Source organism: Rutilus rutilus (genome assembly GCF_951802725.1).
Source record: "Rutilus rutilus genome assembly, chromosome: 16".
Taxonomy (NCBI): domain Eukaryota; kingdom Metazoa; phylum Chordata; class Actinopteri; order Cypriniformes; family Leuciscidae; genus Rutilus; species Rutilus rutilus.
Window position 1 is genome coordinate 26,859,913 of NC_140224.1, and position 19,845 is coordinate 26,879,757.

General features: G+C 37.8%; 1 protein-coding gene across 1 annotated transcript in view; it reads left to right on the forward strand.

The window, feature by feature from the left end:
* Window positions 1–19,566, forward strand: part of ablim1b (actin binding LIM protein 1b) — a gene marked incomplete at its 5' end in the record, with an annotated part of 69,956 nt that extends 50,390 nt beyond the window's left edge. Inside the window, 23 exons of the mRNA XM_084434913.1 lie at window positions 743–830; window positions 1,604–1,662; window positions 1,962–2,090; window positions 3,296–3,340; window positions 4,812–4,889; window positions 5,383–5,541; window positions 8,458–8,502; window positions 9,059–9,097; window positions 10,288–10,323; window positions 10,464–10,593; window positions 10,817–10,909; window positions 11,221–11,235; window positions 12,532–12,624; window positions 12,910–12,957; window positions 13,837–13,977; window positions 14,492–14,577; window positions 14,865–14,988; window positions 15,080–15,138; window positions 16,151–16,211; window positions 16,319–16,326; window positions 16,714–16,788; window positions 18,383–18,463; window positions 18,683–19,566. Coding sequence (XP_084291039.1) covers window positions 743–830; window positions 1,604–1,662; window positions 1,962–2,090; window positions 3,296–3,340; window positions 4,812–4,889; window positions 5,383–5,541; window positions 8,458–8,502; window positions 9,059–9,097; window positions 10,288–10,323; window positions 10,464–10,593; window positions 10,817–10,909; window positions 11,221–11,235; window positions 12,532–12,624; window positions 12,910–12,957; window positions 13,837–13,977; window positions 14,492–14,577; window positions 14,865–14,988; window positions 15,080–15,138; window positions 16,151–16,211; window positions 16,319–16,326; window positions 16,714–16,788; window positions 18,383–18,463; window positions 18,683–18,796 — 1,806 coding nt within the window. The 3' untranslated portion in view covers window positions 18,797–19,566. The remainder of the gene's footprint in view (window positions 1–742; window positions 831–1,603; window positions 1,663–1,961; window positions 2,091–3,295; window positions 3,341–4,811; window positions 4,890–5,382; window positions 5,542–8,457; window positions 8,503–9,058; window positions 9,098–10,287; window positions 10,324–10,463; window positions 10,594–10,816; window positions 10,910–11,220; window positions 11,236–12,531; window positions 12,625–12,909; window positions 12,958–13,836; window positions 13,978–14,491; window positions 14,578–14,864; window positions 14,989–15,079; window positions 15,139–16,150; window positions 16,212–16,318; window positions 16,327–16,713; window positions 16,789–18,382; window positions 18,464–18,682) is intronic.
* Window positions 19,567–19,845: the final 279 nt, after the last annotated feature.

A 19,845-nucleotide genomic window follows, 5' to 3' on the forward strand; every position in this document is an offset into this window, starting at 1 on the left:
ACCCTTTAATTTCTTTGAATAAAAAAAAAAAATCGTACAGACCCCCACATTTTTAACAGTAGTGTATATCTGAAACCCTTAGCCTAAGAGTGATCATGCCCAGTGATCATTTTTTCAATGTTTCTGCTTGTGGTTGAGAATGACCTTCCAGAAGTGAAAAGACTGACAGACTGCAGTGTTTCTCAGCCCTGCCAGCTCCCTAGTGAACCGCCCAATATCCAATATCAGCATTCCAGCTCATAGCTGTGGCTGACGGACCGTGTAGCGGTGGTTAGCGCACGTGCATCTGAAATGTTGAGCAGGGTGATATCCTGTATGCAACATAACCTTGCAAATAAAATCTTTATTTATACATTAATGTGTATGTCAAAGCCAGCATGTGTGTATGTCTGAAATTGTGAATGTCTTTATGCTGGTATTGTTCTCTTGACCTGGAAGCATCCGGAGGTCAGGAGGGTATTTGTGTGTGTCAGGGTAAGGTAATATGGGATAGTGTGCTGTGCAAACAGTGACTCTGTAGATCTTAACAGAGCTTCATTCATTGAGAACACACACGCCTTCTTTTAAAATGAGTGAAGTGCAATGAAATGACAGCACACCCCACAGACTGTTTCGCTTTGCCACAGATGTTAAGGAATATCTATTCCAGTCTGTTTTGCCCAGTGCCGTGTCTCCCTGGAATGTTTTTTTTTTTTGTCATGAAATCTGTTGACCTCTGAATGTTCACCTTTGCCCCTCACAGGCAGGAGATAAGCACTACCATCCAAGCTGTGCACGATGCAGCAGGTGCAATCAGATGTTCACGGAGGGGGAGGAGATGTACCTACAGGGTGAGCGCAAAACTTTAATGCTACATTTACTACAGAGGACTGAAGCATTCCTGGAACTTTCCATGAAAAATTCAAAATTACCCCTGAAACTCTTGGAACTAAATATTATATGAGGGTAGATACAGCTGATTTTGCTACTTTAGTACTAAACTATAGCCTAACTGAACTAAATTTCCCATATATTAAGGAACATTTTTCTTATGTTAACTGGTGACAGGGTTGAAAGTCAAACTAAGTTGGTTTTATTTTATTTTCATTGTTCATGTTTTTTTTTTTGCAAACCTGTTCCCATATTTTGGGATATGTCTAAATACAACTGATTTTGTTATTTTAGCTACATAAAATAAAATAGTTATTTATATGTTTATTTCCCCCATAAATTAAGGAAAAATATTTATTTGATAGGTTTTCTTATGATAACTTTGGTAACAGGGTTGAACGTCGAGCTATGTTTATTTTCTGTTCATTGTTCAAGGGTTTTGTATTTTTTGCACCTGTTTCCATAATTCTGTCTAAATACTTATTTGGATGTTTTAACCCAAAAAAACATAAAATAAAATAGTGTTATTCCCCATAAATTAAGGGAAAATATTTGTTTGATCTTTTGATGACTTTGGTAACAGGGTTGAGTGGTCGAGCTGGATAAATGAGGTCACAGTACAATGTGTTTACACATTAGGAAAATGTGTTGGAATGTTCCAGTTGTAATATGGGGACAATCATGTGGTAATATAATTCTGATATACCCCACCCTTGATTTCTATCTCCCAAAGGTTCTACAGTATGGCATCCAGACTGTAAGAACAACAGTAGAGTGGAAGAGAAGTACAGAGTGAGTATCTATCTTTTCAGCCAGTCACTTAATCAGCCCTGCGTGTCTGTCTCTCTCTCTGGTAGAGAAAACTTTCCTCCCTCATATTGTTCCCAGAAACAACAGTCTACGAACCCCTGGGAAGTGTTTGAGTTTTGAAATGCACACATTCTTTTCAAAACTTCCCCCAGTGACTCCAAGGTTAAAATTAAGGCTCAGGTGCTCTTGCTGAAGCGTTACGTCTGAATCGCTAACAGAGAGTGTATGTGTGTGTTTGTCAGTGAGTATTTTGTCCATTCTGTTGTGATTCTCCTCCTTAGGCAGCTTGGCAACATCCTAAAGGAAAACCCAGTCCGTTTGATATCTTTTACCCCCAGTCTCAGATTCAGAGCCGGGGCCCAGGTGGCTCTCAGTCTCAACTGGGCCGGCGTCCCCTGGGCAGTCGTGAGGTTTGCAGTCCTTCTGCTCTGCACTCCCTCCAAACTGCAATGCTTCCAGCTAACACAGCTCCCTCCAACCGTCCTGCTTTACTCCGAAGCAAGACTGAACTGCTGTGTGTTTTATTAGCTTCATATTAGTTAACTTACGCTACCAGTCAAAAGTTTGGAATAATTAAAACTTTTTTTTTTTTTTTTTAAGGAAGTCTCTCACAATGGCTGTGTTTATTTGAACAAAAATACAGTAAAATGTTAATATTGTGAAATATCATTAAAATAACAATTTTCTATTTTAATGTATTTTCAAATGCACTTTATTCCTTTGTTGGAAAAGCTGAATTTTCAGCAGAGATTACTCCAGTCTTCAGTGTCACATGATCCTTCAGAAATCATTTTAATATGCTTATTTCTTATCATTATCAATGTTGAAAACAGAAGAGCTGTTTAATATTTTTGTGATAACCGTGATACATGTACATTACCACTCAAAAGTTTAAGGGTAAGTAAGATTTTTTTTAAAAGAAGAGAAATTAATAATTTTATTCAGAAGGGGCGCATTGAATTGAACAAAATATGTATATTTTAAATAAATGCTGTTTTTTTTTTTTTACTTTCTATTTATCTAAGAATAATGGTTAAAAATATGTCATGGTTTCCTCAAAAATATAAAGTAATTGAACACCAATAATAACTGATAATAATTGAGACACTGAAGACTGAAGTTATTGCTGCTGAAAATTCTGCTTTTCCATCAAAGGAATACATTTAATTTGAAAATACTTCAGAATAGAAAACAGTATAGGTCTTTAAATTGTAATAATATTTCATAATATCACTGTTTTTACTGTATTTTGATCAAATAAATGCAGCCTTGATGAGTATTAGAGACTTCTTTCAAAAACATGAAAAAAATTCAAACATTTTGACTGGTAGTGTATACACCCCTCAGCCAGAGTGAACCAGCACACATAAGAATATGCTTGCTCTCTCCTCCTGCAAGTTAGGTTATAATCCTCATGGAGATGTGGTAATTTCACAAAAATAACCTTATATCCCACAAAACCTGAAATTAGGATCTGCCCGCATGCATAGGATAGCAAGCAAGGCTGCGAGTATAGATGACTATGGATGTGCTTGAGTTAGATGGCCGCTGGCTAAGGTGAACGATTCAAGTGTTTTGTTGAGTGTGATGTCATATCCTTTTCCTCCCTTCACAGCCCCTCCCACCCTCAGTAACCTCTCTGCACCAATCAGAAAGGCAGGTACTGTATTCTGCTTTTGGCAGCAGAGTGGGGGAACCCCGAATGTGTTTCGCAGCTCTTGCGTTTGCAGTCACCAACCAGCAGAGGGCTTTCTGCCCTCACCAACTTCCCCTTAACAGCCTATGTGTGAATCATTACGCTTTTCACCGCTGCAAGCATGTGGCTCAAGCCCTCCAGGGCTCTATTCACCATTACAGGAATGACGGCTGTTTGAATCTTCATGCAGAACGGTCTCAGATATGAGCTCAGCTCAGCATGTAGCATTACTGGTCTCTCAAACGGAAAACTGTTCCTAAAGGTCGTCCAATTCGGGTGTTTTTGGTGTCATTTGACCAAGAGTCCATATCTGAGGGATTGGCTGCACTGGCTGCGCTGATTGTATGATATGAAACCGAATGCATCTTGGGAAGGCTTGCATTGGAGTATGAGGCAATATGAGCTGGAAATCCGGTGGTTTTCTAATTTGTGCTGAATGAAAGCTCAAGAATGTGCTTACTTCACCCCGAAATAAAAATGTTGTCATCATTTTCTCGTCATTCATACTCATCTCTTTTCAAACCTGTATGACTTCCCTTGTTAAAAAGAAGTGTGCATAATTGTGCTTAATTTTATAAAACTGTATATATAAAAAAAGATATATGTACTTGCAGATAATATATACATTTTATATATATAGAATATATATATATATATATAAATGAAATAAAAGGCCACATAAAGAAAGGACACTTTCATTATTTTGTTTCTTAACACAAAAAAAGTGCACTTTGTAATAATATGAAATTAAAAGTTTTACATTTTAAATCAGTTTTAATAATCTTTTGTCATACAATCATGTACTTATGTGTTACTTACGTAGTTGGGTCAAAGCACTCTAAAGTTCAGCTTTTAATATACATTTAAACTACAATACATTTTCATTTAATTGCGATTAACGTGCAATTAAGTATCCAAAAACAATAAAACGTTCAAATCACACGTTAGAATATTCTTTTAAAGTATATAGTCTTTTGCATAGGTTTTTTCCTGTATGGAACACAAACAGAGATATTTAGCAGAATGTCCAAGCTGCACTTTTCAATACAATGAAAGTGAAAGATGACCAACAAGATTTTTAGAACAACGATCCTCTCACAAAGCTATTGTATGGCTTCAGAAGACTTAAAATATAGTGCATAGTTACAGTGCTTTACATTGCTTTTATGGTGCTCTTTTGGTGCTTGAAAGCCCGGTCCCCATTCACTTCCATTGTATGAAAAAGAGCAGTGTGAACATTCGTCAGACCTTGTCCTTTTGTGTTCCATGGAAAAAAGAAAGTCATACGGTTTTGGTATGACATGAGGGTGAGTAACTGATGGCAAAATGCTCATTTGTAGCTAAGCTATACCCACTGGCATCTATGAGTGTGTCAGGATTATGCGTGTCTGTTATCTTAAGCTTATTGCTAATACAACATCTCGTTCTCCCGCAGCCCACAAGGTCATCGTCTGAGAGTATCTGTTCGAGACCTGGCTCGAGCATACCTGGATCTCCAGGTCACACCATCTATGTGAGTCCAACTCAACGGCGCCCACAATCGTTTCCTGAGTCTGTCAGACCACATCACTCAATCCACAACGGATTCTGATGCTGGTATACTTCAGGGTCAATGTAAAAAAAAAAAAAAAAAACCTGGACATGCAGGAAAAGCACAGGAGTTTCCTTCATCTTCTCTCCACTCTTTGCCTTCGCCTTGTATTTGACATCTGTAGCATCGTTTTTGCATGTAAACGAATTTAGAGGATCATTTACATTAACACTGAAAGTCTGTTAAGCAAATGTATAGCTTTCCACATAAGCATGCCTCCAACAACAGCGTTCATCTTTCCACACTGTGCATTTACCCCGTGTGATGACCTTTGTGAGAGCTGTAGCTTTGGTTGGATGTGATGTGGATGACCTTTGACCTGTGCCCTGACCTCTTCCTCATCAACACCTTTTCTCCCTGTGTTTCTCCACCTATGTGTCCCCTTCCCCTGTCCCTCATCCTCTCCTTCCTCCAGGCAAAAGTAGACAATGAGATTATTGATTACAAGGACCTAGCAGCCATTCCCAGAGTCAAGGCCATTTATGACATAGAGCGTCCAGACATGATATCCTATGAGTCTCTCCATTCCACCTCCTCCACCCTGGAAAGACAAAGAAGGCACAGCCCTGGAGAGGTAATCTGAATCGTAAACTTTTAGTGTCTTTCTGATTAACAAACGATGTGCTATTATGACTTAAAATGATAGATATAGCCACTATATGGCTGAGTAGACATGATGTCACCGATTTATGTTTCTATATATTTATTCTCATATTTTTCTGGACTAGGTGTGGCTTTCATAAAAATGAAACTCAAGCCGTTTTACCTCAAATCAGACAGTGTACCTGCCTAAAAATGTTTGAACAGCCATGCTCTAGACATTTAGCATTCCTGTTCTTCAATTTGGAGATGTGAACGGTCCAGTCTTTATTTTTAGCATTACAATTTAGAGTTCGATTATTTGAATACATTATTAATAATTCATTCATTTAAATATTTTAAAGTCATCCTTCAGCCTCCTTGGAAGTTTGCCGAGGCCCCCTAGTGGGCCCCGACCCCCTGTTTGAGAGCCACTGGTCTAGTTTCCATTATCAAACCTGCACTTGGGTTTAGGCCACTTTATCGATCTGGCCCAAACCCTACCAGACTACCCCTATATAACAGACCCAACCCTGCCAGTGCTCCATAGTTGTGATAATACCATCCCATCCCCAGGTCCCTACTTTGTCACAGTAACCATAATAGCTCTCTGACCCCATTATCCCATTAGTGTTCCAAAAAGCACTATTGGTTGAGGCTCTCAGGCCGCGGACAAGCCAGATGTGAGCAAGTGTGTGCTTTTGCTCATTTCTCTGTATGTGATCATGTACATTGCATGTATTCCTGTCAACATGTTAGCTATGTCTATGCATGAAAAGAATGTATGAGAGGTGTGTGTTTTTTTTATTCTCTGTGACTGCTCTTGGGTTCCCATTGTCTATTAAACATTGCTCTTCTGTACCTGAAAACGCCTGTGCGCATTCTCTGTGTAGAGACAGCAGTGTCACAGCGCCCCCTGATGACCATAATTAAGATTTCAGACAGTCTGCGGTGGGTGAAGATGCATGTTAAAGGAATATTCCTGGGGGGGGGTTTCACCTGCATCTGTGTTTGATTACCACCTACAATAATTTAGACATGTCTTTGATTGTGTATAAACAAACAGGAAATATTTACAATGGAAGCCTATCAAGCAAGTGGGTCAAAGTGTTTTTAGCAGAAATATGAAGCTCACATTGTTGTTAGCACTTATTTGAATCAATACTTAACTCAAAAATTTTAGTTTTTATATATATACATATATTACTCTACCGTTCAAAAGTTTGGGGTTGGTATATAAAACGTTTTTGAAAGAAGTATCTCAGGCTCTTATTTGGTTTGCATTTATTTGGTATGTAAAAATACAATAATATTTTTTAAATATTATTACAATTTAAGTTTTCTATTTTAATTTTAAAATGTAATTTATTTTTGTGTAGCAAAGCTGAATTTTCAGCAGCCATTACACCAGTCTTCCGTGTCACATGATCCTTCAGAATCAGATCGTGTCATAATATATCGCAATACAAAAATGCAACAAAATGTATTGTGGATAGTGACAATATTTATTGTGTATAGTTCACCCAAAATAAAATTCACTGTGTGAGAAGAACATTTTTTTATGTTTTCAGAGCTTTAGTGTCAATACTACATTAAACTACTATATAAAATGTTATGATGTTACATATAATGTATAATAGTGCAATGGGGGAATAATTGTGGGTCCTGATAATGCCAAATGTCTTATGTTACATTCTTTTAAATATATCTAGTGAGTGACAAAGCATATTCGTCTAAAATAATTATGTATTTTCAGCTTCAGAATCATGACTATTTTTATCCTGGTGTCACCATTGTCCGGTGCATTGGGTTACCAGCACCAAGTCCAAGCCTATTCATTTACACCCACAATGTAATATCAAATTTAGCATTTTAATCAACAGTAAAAAAATTTTTTTAACGTTTTATCTTATGTTTTGGAGTATAATAATATTATATCGTGAGCTCAGTATCGTGATATGTATCAAATCGTGACATGAGGGTATCATTACACCCCTAAATTGATTTTGTAACAATGCAAAAGCCTAGCACTTTTGATCAATTTAATGCATACTTGCATGAATAAAAGTATTAATTTCTTTCAAAATAAATAAAAATATCGTACTAACACAAATGTTTGAACGGTAGTGTTTTTCCTAGCCCAATGACAAATGTTTTATTCTTCTTTAAATTACAAAATGAATTTTGCTTCTCCAATGCTACTTAATTTATCTTGTTTGAAAGATGTTTAGATATTTTCACTGGAAAACAAGACCCACATACAGGTTCAGCAAAAGTAGCTAGGGCCAGCTAGTGAGAGCAAGAGGCAGACTAGCAACTGAGACGGCAGTCTTAGGCTCCTTGTTAGCATGCCTAGCTCCCATGACGGAAACGTTGGTCGGAGTGAGGCGAGTATAGGACCGGAAATGTTGCGTTGGTGCCGTGACCCGGATGGGAGTGAGGTTTAGGGGGCTGAGTGTAACGGAGGCCAGCTAGCGAGAGCTGTGCATGTAAACCTCACTCCTCTGATCTCAAGAGGCACACTAGCGACTGACGCTAGAGACTCCTTTAGCATCCTTGTTAGCGTGCCCGCCTCCCATGCCAGAGACGCTGGTTCGAGTCCCGGGTTATACGCTCATGACAAGAGTTTGATTTGACATGTATGATATAGCAGCTATAACTCCACAGAAAGGAAGCAAGCAATTCTATCACACTAGTTTTAAGCTAACCCATCAAGTCATGTTTTTTCTTTGTAGTGCGACCCACTAGCCAGCTAGCCTTTCATTGTAAGTGTATTACTGTTAACAACATTATTACCTGTGGTAATCGACCAGTTGAAAATGACCAAGAATATTCCTTTAATGCATAATGTTTTGTTGAGTCACTGACAAGCTTTTAGAGTAACCAAACTCAACCCTTTCCTCCCCTACAGCCTGTCAAAGCCTCAGGTGGCAGCCCTCCAAGAGGCAGAGCCACAGTAAGTGGAAGCAGGATAGAAATAAGGCCGCTGACATGACCAGTTAGTTTGTGGATTACCAACCCAAACTAATAAGAACACAACTAACATATTGATTTATAAAACCTAACCTAATCTAATAAGCATGAACATCTAATGCCTCTCACACCTAGTTTCACTCATCTCACTGGCCGTTGTCTGTTCTCTCAGTCTCATCTGAATAGCTGCTCTCTAAGTAAGTAGACGTTGCAAGTGACAGCCACTCAAGTGTGTACTCAAAATCCCTGTGGAAAACTGAAGAAGCTTTTATATGTGCCATGGCAATGTAGATTCAGTCTCATTCTCAATTAACTGATCTGTGTCATGTATCAATTTAGGCTTTATCATGACATTAGACAGACAGCATCTAACATTCAAGACAAACACTGCAAGCGCTTCTGTGCGATTCCTTCATCACATTCATTTCATTTTAAACATCATGCAATGCATGCAGGGTCACAGAAAACGCAACTGTTTCCATGACGTATGACATAATACGTTATTTTTAGTGATTGTAATTCTGTGTCCACATTCCCAGACCCTGCCACAAGACCCCTCCTCACTGTCAGCAGAAACAGTAAGTTTTCAGTGACCTCCCTCTGAACCCCGACACAGTCAGCCTGTGAGCTGTGGCCGCACTTCTCTCTCTCCTAAATGTGCTTTTGATGGAGATGGCTCTGATCTTCAGCTGTCCCTTGAGCACTGGAAGAAGTCCTGTGTATAATTAATGGCTACAAAGAAGCAAAGAGTGTCCTGTTGGAGTGTGTGCTTATGTTTGTAATGCTTGTCTTGTTTGTCTGACTGTCTGTCTTTATCTTTGCTACAGCTGGGTGAATCTCACAAAGACATTTCCCAAATCATAATTGTTTGAAGAAAATGAAGCCTTAATTTTAACACGCACTTAAAATTAAGTCAGTAATATTTTCTTTGAAAGAAATTACGGTAATATTATTTTTATTCAACAAGGATGCATTAAATTGATCAAAAGTGACAGTAATGACTTGTTACAAATTAGAATATTATAGAAAGTATATATTTTAAATAAATGCTGCACTTTTGGGACTTTCTATTCATCAAAGAGTCCTGAAAACACAGAAAAATTAAGCAGCACAACTTTCTTCAACATTGATAATAGAAAGAAATGTCATAAATTGCATTGACTCTGGGAAAAGCTTCGAATCAGAATACTAAAAATGATTTTTGAAGGATCATGTGACACTGAAGACCGGAGTAATGACTGCTGAATATTCAGTTTTTCCTTTACAGGAATATTTCAGAAAACTGTTGTTTGAATTTTAATAATATTTCACAATATTGATGTTTTTACTGTATTTTTGATCAAATAAACGCTGCCTTGGTGGGCATAGACTTCTTCCAAAAACATAATTAAAAAATCTTACATACCCCAAACTTTTGAATGGTAGGCTGCTTATACTATGATACTAAATATATAGTATCATATAATAATTGTTATTAAATGAGTTCATTTTTGTATGTAATGCATCTAATTTCTTATTTTGTTCTTTTAACTTTAAGTGAACATTCTTGAGTTTTGTGATATTCACTCATATCTAACAACTTACCAAATATACAAAGCCACACAGACCTTATAAAGTATACCAACAGTGGCATGATTTAACTTCCTGTTCCTAATCCAACATTTTTGCTTTTCTGGCCTGCTCTATCCAGCATACAGTCTCCTCTCCACCTTTTAGTGCTTATTCTGATGCATCCTTACATAGAGCTCTTGTTCCTGTTCTGTTTCAGTCTCCAAGGACACTGTCTCCCACTCCATCTGCTGAGGTTAGAGGCCATTTTATAATGATAAGTTATTACAATAGAGCCTATAGTACATGTCATTAAACCACACATTTAGAAATGTGAACGTGTACGATATTTTGAACCTTCCCATATGTTATGTTGTGTGTGCCTGTGTGCGGTAGGGTTGCTATGACATGAGGGAACGCATCATTCAGAGATCCACCAGTCAGGGCTCCATCGGCTCTCCGGTCTACCACCGCCACAACTACATACCCCCTCTATCCAAGTCTCCCCAGCACTTCCACAGACCAGGTGAGTCAAATGAACCGTTCCCAATCCTGCCTCCATAGGATTCCAGCAGAGTGTCCGGATAAGCGAGAGCTCCTCGCCACAGTTTGGCTTCGCGTGGCCTTTTCTTGCTTTCCGTTTCCTCCTGAGCTTTTTTTCCTTCCTCCTCTGCTCATGTGTGCTCCTTCCATCCTCTTTTTTCCCCTTCGTTCTACTCCTCTGTTCCTCTTCCCTGAGCGGCTGGCAGGAATGCTGAAGCTCTGCTCCTCTTTGCGCTCCAGCAACAGCGACACGCGCCCTACCTCCCCCTTCCGACATCACTTCCTCCCCCATAACAAAGGTAAGGCCTCTCCACCCCGGTTGCCCGACCTCTTCGCCTCGTTCTCAGTTTTCAGTATCGTTCTGTAGACACAAATCCACCTCCCTCCTCTGATTCAGGCCTGCTGAAATGTCTTGAATGTGATGATTGATTTTATTTAGCTTGTAAAGCTGTGCTTTTGGCGGCTCGGTTTAAGAAATTCACAAGTCTTGGAAATGCTTGAATGGCGCTCTTATGAGGTCAAGGGCTGCGTTTGTAGATGCAACTGAAGCTAATGCACAGTTTACTAATCACATGCTCATGTGTGTAATGTCCCTCTGTCCTCTCCACAGATTCTTTCTGCATAGGTATGTCTTGGCTTAGTGGCTGTTGTTGACTGTGTAGAGCAATTCGGTGCCCGTGGCAGTTCAGATGCATGCTGGTCCTGTGTTTTGACTATTCAGAATTCGATTCATTTGATAACAGTCAATTAACCAACATTAAACCAAGTCACTGTGACATAACTAATACTCTTATAATAACTCTGTTCCAAAATCTAGTGAGCTGCCTTGCTGTTCAGTGCTTACATAGGCAGCTGTCTTCTAAGGTGGCATCCTAACTGAAATGGAATGGTCATTTTGGTTATTATTAGTGTTGTTATTGAGGATATGCTTGATTGTCCTGAAAATATATTACTGACAGACATGCTAAATATATAATAGGCAAGTTGTTAGATGAGTGAATATTCAAAACTGTCAAGAAAATTAAATAATTGCATAAAAATTAATAATAAAATCAATCAAAATAACAATAAGTATTATTATAATCATTACATTTCAACATTCACTAATACATTTTTAAAATCAAAAGTTGTCACTGTGAACTATCATAAACAAACTATTTTTATTTTTTATTTGCATTAACTAACATTATTGTAAAGTGTTGCCATTATTTTTTATTACTCCTATAAGCATAAAAATACAAAGCACACAGTATTGCAAAACATAGTCCATTTTTAATTAATATTTTTTTATCAAATCACTTTAGTATTGAATAAAATAAATATAATTACAATATAATATACATTTATAGTCAACATTTCTCTTTTTGGATTTATGGAGCTATTTGGAGTGCATTGTGGGATTGCCTTCTCCGTGAAGGGCGACATAGATATCTACCTTTTTATAACAGCGGGAGAGCACACGTGATGCCTTGAAATGCTGTTTATGTCGGCAGCCCGCTATTTTTTGGAACGTGTATATGTCGCATGCTTACGTTTGTTTCCTCATAGGCAATAACCATAAAGGATATTCAGTCATATTACCATCAGACACAGCAGCTTCCTAACAGTGTGAATGTTATGTGTACCTTATGACTGTGCTGGCGAATGATACCATGTTCTTGATTGTGAAGTATTTGCATGCTGATATCCTAAACCATTCCTCTCTTTCCAATCTGTCTGTCCTTCAAAACCTGTTCTCTTTCGTGTGGGGCCGTCCCACACTGGTCCAGTCCGTCTCTCTGTCACCTCTCTGTTGAAGCCCTTTTCTGTTTGTCCATCTTTCCGTCAGTGAAGATTTATTCCGGCATTATTCTCTCTTTCTTTTCTTCTTTTGTTTTTGTTCTTTTCTTTCTCCCGCTTATTCTGCTCTTCTTGTTTGGAGGCACTGAGCCATCCAGTGGCCGGAGTTCTCCTCTTTCCTCTCGGCCGGCCACCCCGACCCTCTCTCTGACCCCTAAACATTTCCACATCCCAGGTAGGAGCTGGAGCATCATCTCTTTTTTCTTCTCTAGAGTTTTTCCTGCTCTATCTCTTCCCCTCCATTCTTTAATTTAAAACTTTCTCCCCCCCCATGATGCATTTATGCTTTTATCTATTTATTGTTTTAATGGTAGATTTTGATGACCTCTTATGCTGAGTACATGTACTGCCACATACGGCTTGCTTTTCCCCAAATCATTATCATAGCTGGTTGATTGGAGCATCTTATTTGTGACTGAGACTGCATTAAAAAAATAGATCTTTATTTTCTAATTTACAGACCAAGGCATTAACATGTATAGAAAACCACCAATCTACAAACAGCATGGTATGGTTGTTTTATTTATCTATCTATCTATCTATCTATCTATCTATCTATCTATCTATCTATCTATCCCGTAAAACATTTTTGGTGACAGTCAATATGGTGTGTGCGCAAGCATTATTTCTGACTATTATTTTTTTTATTTATATATGTTTGTTTATGTGTGTTGACTCCATCCATCCATTAATGTTTGGTAATGATGCTATGATCACATGTTCACATGTAAGTACCATTTGACATCATAAACTTTTCTCATCTCTGAGACTTTCTTTTTCTTTATTTATTGCTTCCTCACAACTGACTCGCTTACAACAAGAAACCAAAATACTATCTTCTTTAACAGCCGCCGTAAAACTTTGATTCTGCCTTTTAACTGCATGGAGTTACAGCCTGCCAGATCCCATAACAAAATTCACTTTGCTTTGGTCTCTATCTTGCATACTCTGTAAATCTACACATCAAGCTAGTTTCAATAAACTGAATGGCACCATTTGAACAGTTGTGCCATTTACTGGTTTCAAAATACAGTTTATATATCTACATTTTCTGCTTGCTTAATATTATAAAAATCTATAAACTTTCAAACAGTAGCATGTGTGCTCTATCCACTCTATACCGTCCTTTATAAGATGCAGTACTGGCCATTGACATTCAAAGCATTTGATACTGTCTCTGAATTGGTGTTTTACCAAAAAAACACGAGCAAGAAATAAAAAAATATATATTTGACATTTTTTTTTGTAATATTTAATTTACATGTTTAGATATTAAAATCCGGAAATATCATGCTTTGAATTGATTGTCCAGCACTGCACTTATTAAAACCCTTTGAGAGGCCGTCACTGATAGTGCAGTTCCCCCAAAATACCGATTCAGATTCAGCTGCCCTGGCAGCCCAAAGCAAGTCCGCTGATGACATCATCAAATCATCCAAGTTCCCTGCGGCCCACGCCCCTCGGCCAGACGAAACCGCAAAGATCGAGACCGACTACTGGCCGTGTCCGCCGTCCCGCGCTGCTTTAGGTACGGTCCTGCTGCTGGCTCCTCTTGGCCCAACGGTTCAAATAAAACAGCAACCAAAAACTAATGGAAGCCTTTTGTGAATTAAATAATGCTCTCAAAACAATGTATATTGAGAACTCTTGGATTCCTGCTGGTAAAGCCTGGCTACTTACCTCTAGAACCAGTTGTGATGATAGTAAAGAAGAACACTATACACTAGATTGCTTTACAGACACAAAGATTTGCCAACGCTAATAAATCCAATACATTTCCAATCAACAAATCATTACACCACTCAATCGGATCAATTTTTTATTGTTATTTTTATTCATGATTTGTTTTTATATTATGGATTTAACTCATGTTGTCATTTTTTTGTTCCATTGTTTGGTTTCCATGCGTATAACTGAACTCAGAGGTTCCATTTGAAGGTCATCATGGGTACAATGACATGACAATATTGCAATCATATCAATATTTTTTTCTTTCTTTCTTTTTTTGGTTTTATTTGAAAATCCTTTCCTGGGACGTACAGGCTCAGATGGGAGGAGTCGGTCACGGGACGAAGAAGAGGACGAGCAACTGAAACGCAGACAACTTCAGGAGGAACATCTCAGCAAGGTTTAGGGCGTATTAATACTTATACATTGCTTGTGTCATTTTTTTGTGTTTAAATGCATGTACAGTATGTGCTAAATTATGCTTCATTGCACAGCATTATTTACACATACACATTGTTTTATTGCCCAAAATCACTGAAAAACTAGACACAGATACACACCATTTGCATATTTGCACTGAAAAGAATAACAATGACATAATTTAAAGAACTTTTTCCAGTACAAATATCTAAAATTAAGATACATTTACTTGAGATTCAAAATGACTTATATTAAGTTTAACTGCAGATCCAGTCTGGACTTGGGAAGCTCATTCTGAAGGAGGAGATGGAAAAGGAGATGAACAGAGAGAAATACGTACGAAGTGTGACCGCCCAGCGCTTCGACTCCCAATACGCTAACTGTACCACAGGTAAAATGCCACATAACTTTGAAAGCAAACAAAACAAATAAAGCTTTACTCTGGCATTAGTCTAAAAAAAGTATTGTGTCCTCTGCTGTAGATTCCCAAACCGTTAAAACATCATCCCTGCCTGGATACGGACGAAATGGCCTCCATCGGGTAGGTCTTAGCAATTCATCTGTTATTTACCTTAATTTAATATATGGATGCAAAACTACCCAACTCACCACAAAAACTCACAACAGGCTGCATTGTTTTGAAAATGAAATGTAGTAAAATCAGCAATATTGTGGAATATTATTAAAATGTTTTTTATTCCTGTGGTGCAATGCTGAATTTTCAGCATCATTACTCCAGTCTTTAGTGTCACATGATCCTTCAGAAATCATTCTAATATGCTGATTTGCTGCTCAAGAAACAGTTCTATTATTATCCTTATGATATTCATTATTATCAATGTTGAAAACAGTTTATGCTGCTTAATGTTTTTGTGGTAAGATTTAAAGAAAAATAAATAAATTGATACTTTTATTCAGCAAGGATGCATTAAACTGATCAAAAGTGACAGTTATTGACATTTATAATGTTACAAAAGATTTATATTTCAAGTAAATGCTGTTCATTGAACCTTCTATACATCAAAGAAAAATGTATCACAGTTTCTACAAAAATATTAAGGAGCAAAAACTGTTGTCAGCGCCGATAATAATAAAAAACATTATTAATAATTGAACACCAATAATAATTGATAATAACTGAGCACCAAATCAGCATATTAGAATGATTTCTGAAGGATCATGTGACACATGAAGACTGCTGAAAAGCTGAAAGCTTTACCATCACAGGAATTTCATTTTAAAATATATTCAAATAGAAAACCGTTATCTTAAATTGTAATAATATTTCACAATATTATTCCTTTTTTACTGTATTTTTGATTAAATAAATGCAGCCTTGGTGAGCATACAGTGAGAGTCTTCATTCAAAAACATAAAAAAATATCTTAATATGTGATTTAATTTGTAAGATAATGTTTCTCTCATTTTAAAAAATTCCACACAAAGAATTATTTCTGCAACCCACTGTTTTGGAACACTTGAGCGTGTAGAATAAATGAGTTCATATCAGCCAGTGTATTATAAACTACAGCGCATCTTGTCTGTGCTTCCAGCCCCAGTCTACAGAACTCTCTCAGTATAACAGTTATGGGGACGTGTGTGGAGGACAAAGAGGTAAAATGCAATGTTTTAACACTGAAAACACATCTAACAACTGAAAAAAAAGCTATTCTAATAATATAGTAATAATTGGGAATTTTGTCTCTTTCTGATTCATACAGATTTCAAGGTATGTGACCGACATGCAGTGTTTACTGAGCATGTGCATCTGCAGTCATGCACATATGAAAGTCAATCATGCTACATGTAACCGGAATGGCACTCATGCCCTCATTGCTATGCTTATGTCTGAGTTTGAGCCATTGCCATGGGGAAAGTCAAGAGCACAGTCAAGGGTTTGATATGTTGAAAGTTCCCCCCACCCCACACACACACACACCCTTAAGAGCACGTCACACGAATAGTTGAGTTTCCACCTCCCTCGAGAGAACTTGATACAGAGCAATAGCTGTTAGGAATTAGATGCAGACTATTTCCCATGGTTCTGAGTTCTTGAAAACAGTTTCTGCTTTCTTTTCTTATCATTCGCATCACGTGTATGTGTTCTGTTCTATAGCCCACCCAAGATGCCCACGATTCCATTACAAGAATGGACAGGGGAATGTCTATGCCTAATATGTTGGAATATAAAGCAAGTATCCCAAATATTTTCAAATAATTATGTTTCTCTTCTCTCTTCCATCTCTAAATGCTCCTCTGTGTTCAATAAATATTCACCCCCCTCTCCTAAAAATCAAGATTATTCATCAGTCAGGAGGACTGTTATTTTTGCTGCGCGTACAACTAGACTAGCATTACTTGCATATCTTCCAGTGCTATGAAATGATGTCATCATATGACACTGTTTTAGCCGTGCCATAAGATTATTCAATAATTTTGACCTCCTGGTTCTCATTAAAGAGGTTTCACAGCTGCATATGGTAATATTTTGTTAAAGTGGTTGCTGTAGTTACCCAGAAGCCTGATTCTCTCAGGACTGAATTTATGCATCAGCCCTGGCTAATAGTTACTGGCAAGATTAAATAGATTGGAACTTAATAGGCTTTCCCAGCAATGCAAGAAACAATATTGTAAACTGTTCGTAGGAGTGCTCGCATTAACAGCGTTATAATTCCTTCCCGTACATACAGTTGGCAAACCCCTGTGACCATAGTTTCCCAGTCATTTCAGTGGGGAAAATAAATAGACAAATTCAACCCATTCATCTTTTTTTTAATGACACTGACTGTATGAATCTACACCAAATTAAATATCTGTCTTTAATTAGTCATTAGCTGATCTAGTAGTTAAAATATGAATTACGCTACAGTTCAAACTTTTTTAAAGTAAATTAATACTTTTATTCAACACGCATTAAATTGACAGTAAAAAAGAGTTCAATTTCAAATAAATGCTGTTGAACTTTTTTTTCATCAAAGAATCCTAAAAAAAATTAAGCATTGCAACTGTTTTCAACATTAATAATAAAAAATAAACAATTTCCTGAGCACCAAATATACATAAAATGTGCAATATGCATAAAGCACCAGCATGCATAACACCTAGTAAATTAGTAAAAGCTGGAAAGAAAAGCAGCCTAAGCTGGGTTTGCGGGTCTCAGCTGTATAAATGTGTCTCCCAGTGTGGCCAGTCTGGTTTTTAGCTGGTTGGACAGCTTGAACTATAAAACCAGCCGAAGTTGGGAGACCAGCTAAAATTCAAACAAGTTTAGGCTGGTTTTAGATGGTTTTAGCAGAGTTTTCCGACATTTACTTACTATCTACTTATTTTAAATATGCTATATAATGTCTGGTGCCACTATAATTGCCAAAAACACAGAACCGTTTTGTGTTTGTTGTTTGAGTTTTCTGGACTAGGATAACCAGGACGCACTAAAACACACCCCAGTTTATCTATATTGCATTAAAGCACTATATATTACTCCCTATCCTATCCATAATCCAGCCCTTTCCTATATTGAGAAACACAGACTTTCTGCTTTGGAAATACATGCTCACGCTCTCTCTCACAAGGCTCACCTATATTTCATTGCATGCTCTTCCACACTCTCACTTGCACCGTGTGCTGCAGTGTCGTATTTTGGCAAGAGTTGGTGTTTGTGTACCCTATTAGAATGCAGTGACCGTGCATTATTCCCTAAACCATTTGCTTTCAGCGATTCATTGTGTTTGGCAAATGCCTCGCATAGCATTCTCCATAACAACACAATCCCTCCTTTTGTAAAGGTGTACCCATATGAAATGCTCACTGTCGCCAACAGAGGGCGTACTAAGCTCCCGAAGGATGTGGACAGGTCGAGACTGGAGGTAAATAGAACCCGATAGCCTCACTGTACTCAAATAATATGCAAAACAACACTTAAAAAATGATTTATTTATTATTATCATTATTATTATCATCATTGTATAGATATATTCAATGGGGGAGGGAAAAAGGGTTTTCAATCTTTTTTGTCCTTAGCTGATGATCACATGCCTGATGATTTATATCTCTCCAATATTTTTCCTCTCCTCATTTATATCCAGCGCCACTTGGCTCCCGAGACATTCTTTGACATTTTTGGGATGGAGATCCACGAGTTTGACAGACTTCCTCTTTGGAAGCGCAACGACATGAAGAAGAAAGCGAAGCTCTTCTAGCTAGCAGATTGTGCATGTTTTAATTCATCAGTCACTCATATGATGTATTAGAGCTATTAGTCTGATTTACTTTTCCTTTATTGTTATTATTATTGTTATTATTGTCTGCATCCAATTACAAGCACACAAAAAAAAAGTTTTATTTTGCTTCAAAAAGACCACTTTTTATTTTCCCAAATAGATATCTTTATCTTTAAATGAGTGAGTGTTTGAATATGAACAAAAATGAGGTGCGAGTGACCCCTAGATCCGAACGCAGGAGCAAGGGGAGCTGATGGTGTGCCTGTGCTCATTAAACCTGCCTCCAGGAGCAGAGAGATTTATCCTCCTCCCTCCTGGCCCTCTTGTAAAACAGGACTATAATTTTTTAGATGGGGAACCGGGGCTGTCAGCAGGGATCGCCCTCTAAACAGGCCGTTAAGGTGGTGGAGTTGTTGGGATCCCTGGAGCCCCCCTGCTGCTGAGGACCTAACGAGACCTTTGAAGTGCGTTAAAAGCGGGAAATGAGAGCTACTGAAGATCCTCCACCTGCGGAGCCGAGGTTCTGGAAAGCATTAGAAACTGAAATCTGCGTCCTCTCCCACCAGCACTCTGCCGCCTCGTCACAATCCTAAAAAAAACACATCCTACATGTAAAGTAGCAAGCATGTTCTCACCTTAGCCAAAGCCCAAACAGCACCCGAGATAGACAAGTTCTTAATCAAAAACATTTTTGTCTGATAGTAAGAAGAGGTGGTAGTGTTCATTATTATTATTATTAGGCTACTTATAAAATTTAAATTTAAATTACTTAAAAAATATATATATTATTATTAAATTTCACCACTAGAGGTCAGGCGTGGGAGGATATAACAGACATCGGCCCGCTCTGAAACGGCCTCAGACAATCCGTTTGTTTTGACTTCCGGTTTTTCTGCAATATTTAACAATATTTTATTTTTAATAAAGCAAGAACAGCCTTTGAAATGACTGCCTCGGAGGGTGTTTCAATACTGCCACTGTGTTGACTTGGGAGTGTCGGAGCTGTAGCCATAGCATTTGTGCCAGGT